This window comes from Nannospalax galili, unplaced genomic scaffold (genome assembly GCF_000622305.1).
Source record: "Nannospalax galili isolate Female #2095 unplaced genomic scaffold, S.galili_v1.0 scaffold1051, whole genome shotgun sequence".
Lineage (NCBI taxonomy): Eukaryota > Metazoa > Chordata > Mammalia > Rodentia > Spalacidae > Nannospalax > Nannospalax galili.
The window spans coordinates 53,744-68,233 of record NW_008331995.1 but is presented as its reverse complement, the minus strand read 5'-3'; the positions used below and the strand labels follow the sequence as shown (position 1 = coordinate 68,233).

At 44.2% G+C, this 14,490-nt stretch overlaps 1 protein-coding gene across 5 annotated transcripts in view; it reads right to left on the bottom strand.

Moving 5' to 3' along the window:
• Positions 1–3,206: 3,206 nt before the first annotated feature.
• Sdhaf2 (succinate dehydrogenase complex assembly factor 2) overlaps positions 3,207–14,490 on the bottom strand; it is a 26,607-nt gene continuing 15,323 nt past the window's right edge. For 4 of the 5 annotated variants that reach the window (XM_029560630.1, XM_008827093.3, XM_029560629.1 and 1 more), the window contains one exon: positions 3,207–4,115. In XM_029560630.1, coding sequence (XP_029416490.1) covers positions 3,985–4,115 — 131 coding nt within the window. In that variant the 3' untranslated portion in view covers positions 3,207–3,984. Of the gene's footprint in view, positions 4,116–4,877; positions 4,928–14,490 lie in introns of all 5 variants that reach the window. The other variant, XM_029560631.1, reaches the window with a different exon arrangement.

The following is a 14,490-nucleotide window of genomic DNA, read 5'->3' as shown; positions in this document are numbered from 1 at the left end:
CTTGGATTGGACCCTTAATACTCAGGTAATAGGATCAGAAAAATATAATTCTAAAGCTCTTAGTGAGAAGTGACTAGGCAGAGTTAATGCTGGAAAGTCCAGGGAATAATAGATTTCTAGAAGAAAAATGTAGATAGATAAATATAGATAGAAGAAGGGTTTCTTGTTATTCATTACAATTCACGGATAAATTGGTAAGATCAAGACCACCTTGGTGTCTTTTGATAAACAATCAATAAGAGAGCATTAAAGAGCAAATATAGAAGGTATTTTAAAATTGGTAGGATAAGAGAAAAGTATGGTTTCATGGATCCCTAACATGAGATAGCCTTTTTGGGACTTATAGAGTTAAACTAACTTAGAAGCCCTGTGGCCCACTACAAACAAGCAAGGAATGTTATCAGATCGTTTAAAAAGTAACAACCTGGCACCACTGGTGTTGGAAGTGCTTAATGGGGTGCTTAATGAATCAAGGCCATCTTGACCTGGGATTACAAAGCCGAGCAGAATCTTAAGTGTGTGAGAAAGGCTGACAGTTAAACAAACACAGAAAAACAGGAATTTACTGTCTAGTGTCAGGTTGATAAGATAGAGAGATATGTTGGCAAAATTATGTTTTACTTTCACCTCTGGAACTGTGAATCTTAGCATGACTGTTCTGCGTTTTTTTGTAATCTTTGCTGTATATATTTCAAACCTTGCAACTGTGAAAATTACACTCAGACTTTCATCAAGCTCCTTTTGCGTCTGTTTGTCACTCACCGACTCCTTGTCCACCCTCTCGACGACCCTGTTCCCATCGGACTGAACTGCCCCGGTCTGGGCTGGTCCGTTGCACCAGGCCCCCTTTTTGAGACAGGTTTTACTCAACTCTGGTTGGACTATTATTCACTGTGTAGCCCAGGCTATCCTGGAACTGGTGGCAATCCTGTCTCCTGAAAGCTAGGGTTAACGGTGTGTGTCCCACATCTGGCTTTGAGCTAACTTATCAGGAAGCTTTCCTCTCTCCATCTAGCCTCAAAGTGGCAGATGGACTGAAGGAAAATGTGAGATTCAAACTATCTCAGAGGAATCTCCTTCCCCACTGATGTTTAAAGTATGAGCCAGCTTGTGTCAGTGCTGCCTTGGCTGGAGCTGAAGAGACAGACTGGATGACCTCTAGCTAGTTCTCCAAGCCAGTAAGAGATGCCTGTCCACTGGCCTCAGCAAGAGACACTACCTGTCACAAAAAGCCTGGGAATAAGTGTTTAGCGTGTGGGCTCTCATGACTTAAAAATGACAAAGCAAAACTCGAATGGGAAAGGAACAGCTTTGACCCATTTTGATGTGTCACGTGGGAGCCTGTGCAAAGGGAACTCAGGAGGCCACTTCAGACTGGTTAGGGCAGGGCAGATGCTTGTGTGCCCAGTGCAGGCTCTGAATGAGGTCAGTGAGCAGCGACGTGTCAAACTGAGGAATGAGTCTAGCTGCCACTCCTCATGGGATCCTGAAGGGCTGCTGGCCCTGGCTATATGTTTACTAATTTCTTAAAAATGCACCGTGGCCAGCCTAGTTTTACTTAATGCCTAATAAAGGGAAAAACTGTTTACATAGCACCCATGGGCCTGACACTGAACAGCTGAAGCTAGCAAGATCCTTGGCACTTTCAAAGATAACACAAACCAGCAGCCTGGGAGGAAAACAATTGCTTTAGAAGTATCCCAGGTGCGGTGGCAGCAGCTGACACCATGTTAAGACAAAATCAGAGCTGAGGGGGAAAGGCCCATACTGCATACTTGGTTTCTGGGCTTTGTTGCATAATGTGCTCAGGATAAATGGGGAAGGCGGTGTGCAATTCATGTGCGCTTCCAGTTCAGGTATGTTTCTATATATAAACCCTCCCTGTTTAACATTCTCCCCATGGGACATCAGAAGCTGGAGTCAAGGGCCAGAGTCTCCCTCAGCTCCTGCTTCCACTCCCTAGGTCTCACTCCCATCCTTGCTTAGGCGAGTGCTAGATTTTTCTATCAAAGGACTTGTCACCAGGGTATTTTCTTTCCAGTCTCCCTGGCTGGTAAGATGCTCTGCAGTGACTGATAGGCTAGGCTCTCTGGCCTGCTGGTGACTGCCCTCCATGGATGGTGACTGTGCTGACATGACAGGCCATCTATGTCAGAGGACAGGTTCTAAGTCTCAGGGTGACACCGCCATGACCAAAGGCACACAATCACATGTTCCTAGGGCATCCCCTGTGCAACAGTGTCGCGTCTTTATCTCCTCGCTTTTTCAACTTAAGTGAGATCATCTTTAGTTAGAAACTGAAGCTCAAGCCAATGAATTTTATCTAGCAGTTAAGAGGCAAGGCAAGGATTTGAACTCATAACCACCATTCTACAGTGCTTCCTCACTCACAAGAGCTGTGCTGGGTGGCCAAGCTCACCTCTCCTCACTTTGGGAAGCACTTGGTGGCCTTCCACACCTGACACAAAGCTCATGTCTCAGAACTGTAGTGTATTTGCCTTCATTTTTTCTAGCACAATTCTGAAGGTGTAAGTTTCTACTACAACAGTAAGGCAGTATTTTCCAGCAGTGTCCATGGCTTTGGAGGTAGACCATGCAATGATTATTTCTACCTTTTTGATCCTGGACACATTACTGATTCCTTTGGAGGCAACTCTCTCATCTATAAAACAGGCCTGATGCCACCTAGAGTGCTGTGAGGTAACTGAAGGCTAGTTCTCCCTTTTCCTTCCCTGGCCAAGGGGATCTACTTCCTCTTTGCCTGCAGCTCTTCTGCTTACCAACCCCATGCTTACCAGTGTTGGTCAGCTTTTTGCTAGCCAATACTTTCACATACTCCCAGTAAGAGTGACTGTCCCTCCTAACATCTTGAGGGCAGAGCTTCTCCAGGGAGCTCACCTTCAGCAACAGAGCTCTCCTGACTCCAGAGCCAAGCTCTTCCAACTACTTCATTCTAACATACTACAGCTCAGGCTAGCCTCAAATTCTTTGTGATCCTCTGACCTGAGTCCCCCATGCTGGGATTACAGGTGTAATCCAGCACACCCAGCAGTGTATTACTTATGTATCACCATTATTTAGTCAACTGAAACAATTGTGAAGGCTGCAGGAATGAGGGGGAAGTTGGCTAAAGAAAAGCAACTGTGACCTTGTAAAACCCCATTCTAAACAGAGAACTATGGATCATATGAAAACAGACAAAAAAATAATTGAGAGGATTTGGGGAACTGCCAATTCCCTTCTCTCAATATTCATTAATATTCAATTTCTTTCAATTTACAAAGTGTACACCGTAAACCAAATCTGATGAGGACGCTGACTTGGACTGCATGCTCACACCATCCCTGCTCACTGCCCTCATTCTGCCTGCTGTGCCTCTGATGGGCTCAGCTCAGGGACTTGGATCAGCTTTCCTTGGCAGAAAGGACCACATGAGGCTGGGAGGGGGGAGTTTTGTCTTAACAAGACCCTGGGGTAGACGGTGGGAAGGCGGCTCTTCATACTGTACTTTTTTTTTTGTCTTTTTGAGACAGGTTCTTCCTGTAGCCCCAGCTGTCCTGGAACTCACTATGTAGACCAGGCTGGCCTTGAACTCAGAGATCCGCCTGCCTTTGCCTCCCAAGAGCTGGGATTAAAGGGGTACGCCACCACTGCTGGCCATACTGTACTTTTAGCAGGTGCCACTTTTCACTGAGCTCAGCTGGGGCAGCAGCTATCTTGATCACTTCGCCTACAGTGCCCTCTTGTGGCACACCTGCACCACAGTACATAGCTGGCTAACAAGGGGTCTGGAGCAGGCAAACCATTTTGGAGGCACGGAACAGAACATGAGTCAGACTGCACATTTACATGTCTGTCCTGGGAGAGAGAAATGTCCATCACTTGAAAGGGTCAAGTATCTAAGAACACGCAGGAAACCAAGGCCAATAGCATAAGCAGTTTCTATCCATGTACTGATCACCATGCCAGACAGTGGCACACAGCTCAATGCGGCTTCTCAAAGAGATATTCAAGATCTGGGGCATGCAGTCTCTGCTCTTTGTTTTTGTTTTTGGTGAAGTCTCTCAGCAGTTCCATGATTTCATTTTCAAATATTTCTGGGGCTGGTTTTGCTTCTGTAAGAGAAGAGTGGGCAGAAAGAATAATGCCATAATCAACACACGGAAAAAGACAAGTCTAAAGCAGGGCATGGGGGCTCACACCTGTAGTCCTAGCACTTGAGGCTGAGGCAGGAGGATCAACACAAGTTTGAGGCCAGCCTGGGTTACAAAGTGAGTTTCAGGTTGGCCTGGACCAATGTAAGAACTTGTCTTAAAAAACACAAACAGGCTGGGCGTGGTAGCATACCTTGAATCCTAGCACTTTGTCCTGCAGAGGCAGGCAGATCTGTGAGTTCAAGGCCAGCCTGGTCTATACAGTGAGTTCCAGGCCAGCTGGGGCTACAGGGAGACCCTGTATCAAAAAGACCAAAAAAAAAAAACAAAACCCCAAACCCAAAAAAACAAAAACGGGGCTGGAAAGATAGCTCAGGGATTAAGAGCACTGGCTGCTCTTGCAGAAGTCTGGGGCTGGATTCCTAGAACCCACGTGGTGGCTAACCACCATCCATAACTCCAGTTCCAGGCGATCTGACCTTTGTAGGTATTTCACAACATAGGTGCACTTACATACATGCAAGCAATACACTCATACACACAAACAAGAAAAACAAAAACAGGCTCAGAGGTCACACACGTGCACACACAAATAAAAATAAAATGAATCTTAAAGAAAAAAAAAATTTGTGGGTTGGAGAGATGTGTTAAGAGTATTTTCTGCTCCTGCAGAGGACCCAGGTTTGACATTCTCCATACCCACAAGACAGCTGACAACTGTACCTCCAATTCCAGGGGATCCAATTCCTTCTTCTGGCCTCCAACGGCACCAACTACTCACATGGTACACAGAGAAAACACATATACATAAAATAAAAATAAACCTAAAAAAAAGATTTGTTAAAAAAAAATCTAAAAACAAATCAAAAAAAAAAAAAAACAAACACAAAACAACCCCCCCCCACCCAAAAAAAAGAGACAACCTGCCAAAACTTGGAACTTTGGCATTGGCCAAGAACTACAGATGGATAAACAGACCATGGACCATCTACATGCCTCCTCTAAACATATTCTAGGATATACCAGGGTTGGCAAACCCTCTTGGCCTCTATTTGTAAATAGTTTATGGACTGCTCCTCCCATTTGTTGGCATATGATCCAGACTGCTTTTGTATTACAATGGCAGAGTTAAGGAGTCACAGCAGAGCCCATATGGCCACTAGATGAAAAGATTTACTATGTGGTCTTTGGTAAACAAAGCTTGCACAATCTTGGCTGCACTGCTTTGCTTTGCATTTGGCCTCAGATGTCTTTTGGGCACAATACTTCCTCCTTATCTGTGGCTGATAGTCACAGAATCAGTTACCTTGGGTCATCTACAGTCTGAAAATATTAAATAGTATTCTAATCTCACACCATCCTGCTCTGTCCACCTTGCATAGGAATCACCCTTTGTCCCATGTATCCATACTATATATGCTACCCACCCAACCAGTCACTTAATAGGCACCTCAGTTTTTTGAATAGAATGACTGTGGCAATATGTCAGGCTTGTGTTCAAGTAACTATGCCTTTCTTACTCAGTAACAGTCCTGAAGCATGAGACTTGTGATGCAAAGAAGGCACCAGGACATAGGCATGGAAGGGTTAACTCTGGTACTCTGTGGCAACGTTGCAGGGTATGTGGGGAAAAACAAGATCTATATATGGCTTGGTATCAGCCAGTTTCAGATATCCACTCAGTGTCTTAGAATGAATTCCTTACAAATAAGGGGAGGCTTGTATGTTTCCTCTTTCATTCTGTTTCTGTAATGCTAGAACTCGAACCCAGGGCCTCATGCATGCTAAATATATATTCTACTACTGAGCTACACCCCCCCCGTCCTCTCCTAATTTTTACATTTCTTGAGACAAAAGCGCTACTTTATCAGTTAGATCCTTCTTGTAAGTGACAGAAATTATCTCTAGTAAACTTTTAAGCAAAAAAGGAATTTACTGGAAGAAATTAGGTCCACAGAAGGAACATGAACCTACAGAAGCAGATGTTAGTGGACAGGGAACACAGAACAGAAAAACAAGAATGCAACCTTGGTGCCTGCAGGAGTTGGGAGCACACTGTTATCTCCAATCCTTCTGCCCACAGAGACATTTATATACGATGCCAATTACCAGCAATGCCTCCCTTCAGCAAAGCTTAGGTAGTGTGCTCTGAAACAGCCTTTTGGTTGAAATTAAACATAATGCTGGAAAGAATCCCTGAAACTAAGTCAGACTCCCTCAACACAGGGCCTGGTATCCATTGAGTATTTGTTTGAGTTTTTTGTTGTTTTTTTTTTTAAATTTTTTGTGTATGCAGGCTTATATGCAGAGAGAGAGAGAGAGGGGGGGGGAAGGGAGAGGGAGCGCAACAGCATGTGCACGCTTGCTTATATGCCACAGTGTGCATGCTGAGGTCAGAGGACAACTTCTGGGAGTTGGTTCTATCTTTCCACCTTGTTTCTGAGGCAGGGTCTCTCGCTTCTGCACTTGGTGTGTTCTGGGCTAGTTGGCCCATGAACTTCCAGAGGCTTTTCCTGTCTCTTCCTCCCATCTCAATGAGAAGTGCTGGGATTAGATATGCACCACTGTGTCCAGTTTCTTACATGGGTTCCAGGGATCCTACCCAAGTCCTCAGGCTTGTGCAGCAAGTGCTTTTACCTGCTCAACTATCTGGGGTACAGCCCTGGCCTGTTCAGGGTTTCGTGATAGTCAAAATAAAATCAAAGCATTTTAGGCTTCCCTTTGGAGTACAAAAAGTTGAAAAGAATATTACACTCACTTTAACAATAACAAAAAGCCAGAAGACAAAGATGACATTTCCTGACATTATCAAAGAGCTAAGATCTCAGTGAAGCAAAATATAATGGATAAGGAAGAGAAGCCCATCAAAGGACGAAGTGTGACAGGAAGAGCCACTGGGTATAAAACAGAGAAAATAAGAATTCAGCGACATTGGGCTGGAGAGATGGCTCAGGGGTTAAGAGCCCTGACTGCTCTTGCAGAGGACCAGGGCTTGATTCCCAGCACTCACATGGCTATGAACCGTCCTTAACTCCAGTTTCAGGGGAAGCCGACGCCCTCTTCTGACCTCCACGGCATTGCATGACACGGGTGCACTCACATACGTGCAGACAATATACCCATACACATAAAAATTAAAAAGTAATAATAAAAAAAATTTTTTATTGTTTTTTTTTTTTTTTTTTTTTTGGTCTTTTTGAGACAGGGTCTCCCTGTAGCCCCAGCTGTCCTGGAACTCACTATGTAGACCAGGCTGGCCTTGAACTCACAGCAATCCACCTGCCTCTGCCTCCCAAGTGCTGGGACTAAAGGTGTGCGCCACCAAGAATTCAAGCAGGGCATGGTGACGCAAGCCTGTAGTCCCAGAGCGTTCCTGAGAACAAGGCTGGACAAGCACAAGACAGGCCAGCTTCTCTGCCCCTCAACTACTAAGACCAAGTGGAAGGCACAGGACTCTAGTGTTGGAAGAAAGCAAAAGCACATAGTCCCTTGAGACCCAGAAATACAGGAAGATGAAGGCTGAGGGCAGAGCAGAAACACCCAGAAATGGAAACAGCTTCTGCCCCAAGCACATAACATGAGAGACGGGTGAGGCATTTAAAGTAACAAGGCAAAAACAAACTCCAAACTGAGCTTAACTCCCAAGATAGCTGACTTGATCCCCTACACACTAACAGCCTAGGAGAAGCATGGCTACTGAAGGCACACATACTACATACTTCAGTTTTCAATATTTTACCCATGATGTCTAACATTCAGCCAGACATGTGATAGAGCCGGGTGTGGTGGCACATACCTGTCAGGCAGGGCTGATACAGGAGACAAGAATATGAAGCCAGCCTGGGTTACACAGTGAAAACTCATCTCAAAAAGCAAACAGAGCTGGAGACATGGCTCAGGGGAAGAAGCTCTTGCCAAGCAAGCATGAGGACCTGAGCCAGACTCTCCAGGATCCATGTAAAGCCAGGCATGGCAGCACACACATGTAATCCCAATGTTCTTCCATTGAGACAGGTGGTAGACACGAGAATCCTTAGGAGCTTACTGAACAGCGAACTTGATGTTCACAGGGGTGAACAAGAAGAGACCCTGTCTCAAACAAGGTGGAAGGCAAGGGCCGACACCTGAAACTGTCCTCTGACCTCCACAAGTGCACTGTACTACTACTCTTCCAGAGGGCCCGAGTTTGGGTCCTAGCACCCATGTCAGGCAGCTCACCACTGCCTACATGTAACCCAGCTCCACGGGATCTGATGCTCTTTCTGGACTCCCAATGGCATCGTACTCACCTGTACATACTCCCCCAACCCACATAGTTTAAAAAAAAATCTTTTAAAAATAAGAGTTAAGGGGGCTGGAGAGATGGCTCAGCAGTTAAGAACACTGTTCTTGCAAAAGACCTGGGTTCGAATCCCAGCACCCACATGACAGCTAACAACTGTCCGTAACTCCACTTCCAGGGACTCCGACAGCCTCTTCTGTCCTCCGTGGGCATTGCACAACACAGGTGCACTTACCTACATGTAGGCATAACACTCATACACATAAAATAAAAATAAAATATTAAAAAAAGAGTTAAGCCGGGCATGGTGGTGCACACCTATAGACCCAGCCCTTGGGAGGCAGAGGCAGGTGGATCTCTGTGAGTTCAAGGCCAGCCTGGTCTACGTAGTGAGTTCTAGGACAGCTGGGGCTACAGGGAGATCCTGCTTCAAAAAAAAAAAAAAAAAGTTAAAACCAAATAAAAAATGTGATGCATACATACAAAAAAAGGGGGGGGAGACCACATTATCAAAGAACAAAGCAATCAATAGAAAAAGACTTAAAGATAACTCATGTTAGAATGCCCATACAGAATTTAAAATAATTATGACTATTAAAGGCTCTAGTGGAAAAAGCAGACAAAATATATGAACAGATGAGGAATTCCAGCAGGAAGCTAGAAACACTAAATGTCATATGGAAATGCTAAAAATAAAATCACAGCAGTAGCTATGCAAAATGACTTCAATGGGCTCATTGTGACATTTGACACAATCCAAGAAAGACTCAGTGAAAGATGGGCCAAGAGACGGTACCCAATGCCAAGGACCCACACTAAGAAGAGAACAAGGAGAAAGCACACAGGACAAAGGATCCAAAGGCTGTGGGACAGAGGGCGCTTAAGAGAAATCGGAATCCCAAAAGAAAAAAGGGGGAGTGGATGAGGGATAAGAGAGATAAGGGCTGAGCATTTTCCAATAATTAAAGGCATAAAAATCCAGATCCAGCTGGGCATGGTGGCACACACCTTTAATCCCAGCACTCGGGAGGCAGAAGCAGGCGGATCTCTGTGAGTTCGAGGCCAGCCTGGTCTCCATAGCAAATCCGGGCCAGCTGCTGCCACAAGGAGACCCCGTCTCAAAAAGACCAAAAAAAAAAAAAAAAAAAAAAAATCCAGATCCAACATGTCCAGAGAACCTCGAGTGGGATAAATACCCAAACAAGCACCAGGACAAATTGTTATAGTTTGCTCCCCAAAGGACCATGTTCCAAGTATTCCCAGTTTGGCATTACGGAGGTAGTGGAAATCTTTGCCGCCTGGTAGGAGGTCTAGTCGTTTGAGGTATGTCCTTGAAGGACATAACAGGACTCAGTCCCTCCCCTCCCTATCCCCAGTGCATACATCCTGGCTATGAAGTGAGCACTTGCTGCCATCATCCACATATCTCAGTTCTATCAGCATTGGGGTACTGGCCCATGGATTGAACCCTCCAAAACTGTAAGCCAAAGAAAACTTTTCTAAACTGGCCATGGTGGTATGTATCTGTAACTCTAGCTACTCAGAAGGCAGGGACATGAGGTGTTAGAGGCCTAGGAATTTGAGGTCAGCCTAGGCAACATAGCAAGCCCTCATCCTATTTTCAAATTGTTTTTGAAATTTATCTTTATTTTATGTGTATGAGTGTATTATTGCCTGCATGGAGGCCAGAAGAGGACACTGGATTTTCTGGAACTGGAATTAGGAATAGTTGTTAGTTACTATGTGGGTACTGGGAATGGAACCTGGGTCCTCTGCAAAAGCAGCCAGTGTTCTTAACCAGTGAGCCATCTCTCCAGCCCTATTACCTTATGTAGATCTGGCTGGCCTGGAATTCGTTATATAGACCAGGTTGGCCTTGAACTCAGAGATCCACCTGCCTCTGGTTCCCCAGTGCTGGGATTAAAGGTGTATCATGCCATGTCTGGCAAAATAAGGCTTTTTAATATGTTGATTATCTCAGGTATGTGGTACAGTAACAGAAACATCATATTTAAACAGTTAGAAACCAAAGACAAACGACTGAAAACACACAGAAAAGACTGAGCAGACCTCTTATCAGAAATTAAACTAGAAAACAGCACATGGTAACACTAGTGGGATCTGAAGCCTGCTGGTACACGTAAGGTAACTAAGCAGTAACAAACCCTCATCCATCTCAATTCTGACAAGACTGGCTTGATCCTACATGCTCACAGCGTGGCAACAGAAGTGCGCCCACATACTGTATTGAAAGAAAAAATTGTGGACCTTCAATTCCATATCCAAAGCAGAGAGAATTCAAAATAGCCAATTTGAACTGGAGTTAAGGATAGCTGTTAGCCATTCATGTGGGTGCTGGGAACTGAACCTGGGTCCTCTGCAAAAGCAGCCAGTGTTCTTAACCAGTGAGCCATCTCTCCAGCCCTATTACCTTATGTAGATCTGGCTGGCCTGGAATTCGTTATATAGACCAGGTTGGCCTTGAACTCAGAGATCCACCTGCCTCTGGTTCCCCAGTGCTGGGATTAAAGGTGTATCATGCCATGTCTGGCAAAATAAGGCTTTTTAATATGTTGATTATCTCAGGTATGTGGTACAGTAACAGAAACATCATATTTAAACAGTTAGAAACCAAAGACAAACGACTGAAAACACACAGAAAAGACTGAGCAGACCTCTTATCAGAAATTAAACTAGAAAACAGCACATGGTAACACTAGTGGGATCTGAAGCCTGCTGGTACACGTAAGGTAACTAAGCAGTAACAAACCCTCATCCATCTCAATTCTGACAAGACTGGCTTGATCCTACATGCTCACAGCGTGGCAACAGAAGTGCGCCCACATACTGTATTGAAAGAAAAAATTGTGGACCTTCAATTCCATATCCAAAGCAGAGAGAATTCAAAATAGCCAATTTGTGCTACAAGCAATCTTAAAGGAATCTCTTCAGACAGAGGGATGATGATGCCAGATAGTAACATAGATTTCCATAAAGAAGTAACAATCTCCAGAAAAGGTCAAAATGAATAAAAGTATAAAATATTATTTTGTATTCTTTTCTTTAGGCAGTCCATAATAACAGTAGAAGTGTGTTATAGGCTTATAGTGAGGGTCAAAGTACAAAGTACAACTACAGCACAAAGAAAGGGAGGGAAGCACTGGAATGTGCTGTGCAGTCCCTACATTACACATGAGCTGTGTGCTTCCTGAAATCAGACTATAACTAATTAAAGATGTATATTGTAAACCCTAGGGCAATCATTAAAAAAATTATAGGGACTTAAATAAAGCAAGAGTGGAGATAAAGCAACACTCACACAAATAGGAGAAAACAACGAACAGATGAAGAAACAAAAAACAACTAAAGATGGTGGCATTAAATTCAAACACACTGGTAATTCCGTAAATATAAAAGGTCTAAACACACTAGTGAAAACCAGAGACTATCAGACTAGATAAGAATGAGTATGCTAAGCCGGGCATGGTGGTGCACACCTGTAGTCCCAACATTCGGGAGGCAGAAGCAGGTGGACCTCTGTGAGTCCAAGGCCAGTAAAATGGTCTACATAGCAAGTTCTAGGACATCTGGGACTACAGGGAGACCCTGTTTCAAAAAGACTGAAAAAAAGAATGTGTATGCTGTCTACAAAAAATTTAGATATAAAGACAAAGATAATTTGTGATGTCAAGACATGCACTTTGCTTTTCATCAGGGCTGCTGGCTTATGACTCCCTTCTCAAGGACGGCCACAGAAGCTCTAATCTTCCCAACCTTCTGTCTTATAATTCACTATAAAGAAATTCTCTGACCTGCCCTTCTTTAATAGTAGGACCTAAGACCTTCTATTTTTCTAAATTTTTTTTATTGCATTTATTTATGTGCATGTGTTGGGGAGGGAGGTGTGTATGCCACAGTGCACATGCGGAGGACAACATATCAAGCAGATTCCAAGGGTGCAACTCAGCTTCATCAGGCTGGCAACAAACACCTTTACCAACTGAACCATCACCAGCCTGACCCTCTTGATTCTAGAGGTATCCTGTTCTCATACCCTGAAGAAAATATTGCTGCACAGAAGTGCAAACAATATGAAAAGATAGGACTTCCAGAGAGTGGACTGCATGGAGGCTCCTGGAGGATGGCTTGTAGAGAGGCAGGGGCGCTCCAGCCCCCTTCTCCCATATCCTATGCATCCCTTCATCATTTTCCCTTTGCCATTTCCCATATAATAAACCAGCAAATGAGTTTAAGGGTTCTGTCAGCTGCTTGAACAAATTTAATCGGGCCCAAGCAGGCGACTGTGGGAACCCTGATTTCTAACTAGTGGGTTAGGGGCACAGGTAAAACAATCTGGGGTTTGCAAATGGCATCTGACATGGGAGGGCAGTCTTGGGGACTGAGCCCTCACTCCATGGAATCTGAAACCAGCTCCAAGTAGACAGTGCCAGAACGAAATTCAATTCTGTGTTGATCATGCAGTGAGAGTAAAGGGAAAACAACACTTTGGTTTTTCCCAGCACAAAGGTTAAAGGTAAAAGAATGGAGTGAGGCAAACTTCAGGATGGCCTCCAATCCTCCCCTCTCCATGCAAACCCTGTATGACCCCAGGACTGTGAATGTGATGATTTTTCCTCCCACGACTAGGTCAGGTTACAGAGCACCTTCAAGTCAGGGCCATTATCCAGGTAGGGCTACCTAATCACACGAGCTCTTTGAAGCAGAGCTTCCTCCACTAGTAGTGGAGGGGAAGTGACAAGGGAGGCTTGAGGGAGGCCAAGAGGGCTATATGTAGCAAGGACCTCCAAAAGCTGAGACACTGACAGCTGGATCCCGATCCTCCGATGGAAGGAAATGAATTCTCAATGAGCTTGGAATTAGATTTGCCTCAGTCTCCAGATGGAAACAGAGCACCTGACTCACAGAATTCAGAGCTTCAGATCTGGGCACAGCTTCTAAACCACAGAACTATGAGCCAATATATGGATTTGGCTTCAAGTTAGCAAGCTTGTGGTAGTTATAAAACAAAGGGAAACAATACAGATGGGAAGCCACATACAAGGCAAAACAATAAAAAAAAAAACCTAGAGGACTGATCAGATGGCTCAGTGGGTAAAGGTGCTTGCCACCAAACTCTATGACCTGAGTTCAATGCCTGGAACCACTGGTAGGAGAGAATGGACTCCTGCAACTTATCCTCTTGTCTCCACAGTCAGTTGAGTTTCAAGTCAGCCTGTGCTACATGAGACCCTGTTTCAAATAAAACAATAAAAGGCACAAAGCACTTGACAAAATTCAACATCTACGCATGATAAAACAGTATACTAGAAACATAATGTTCTCAACCGGACCCAAGACATTTAAAACTAATCTAGGGATAACAATATAGTCACTGATGAAAGATGAATACTACACCCACTAGGCAGAGGGAGGCAAGGATGCCTGCTCTGGCCATTATTCAACACTACACCTAGGGTTCTGGTCAGTGCAACATGGTAAGTGACAGATATAAAAGGCAGAAGATTGGAAAGGAAAAAAGAAAAACTACCTCTAGTCACAGACACAAGCATCAACATAAGACAATCCTGAAGAATCCACAAAGGAGCCTAAACATTAAGTTTAGCAAGGCCACTGTATACAATCAGTATACAAGAATCTACTATAGCCAGTGTGATGGCACAGGTGAGTAACCCCAGCACTTTGGAGGTTGAGGAAGAAGGATCATAAGTTCAAGGTTAGCCTGGGCTACTAAACAAGACTACTTCAAACAAAAAATTGTTATTTTTACAATAAATTGGAAACTGAAATCTTTTTCTTTAAAGTATTCCTTTTTTCTGTTTTTATTTTTATTTGTATAGTGCATTGCCTGTGTGTGTGTAAGTGCAACTGTGTTTTGCAATAGCCGCAGAGGTCAGAAGACGGCATTGGATCCCCTGGAACTGGAGTTAAGGACGGCTGTCAGCTGCCATGTTGGCATTAGGAAATGGATCTAGGTATTCTGCAAGAGCAGCCAATGCTATTAATTGTTGAGACATTTGGACAGTTCTTGTATCA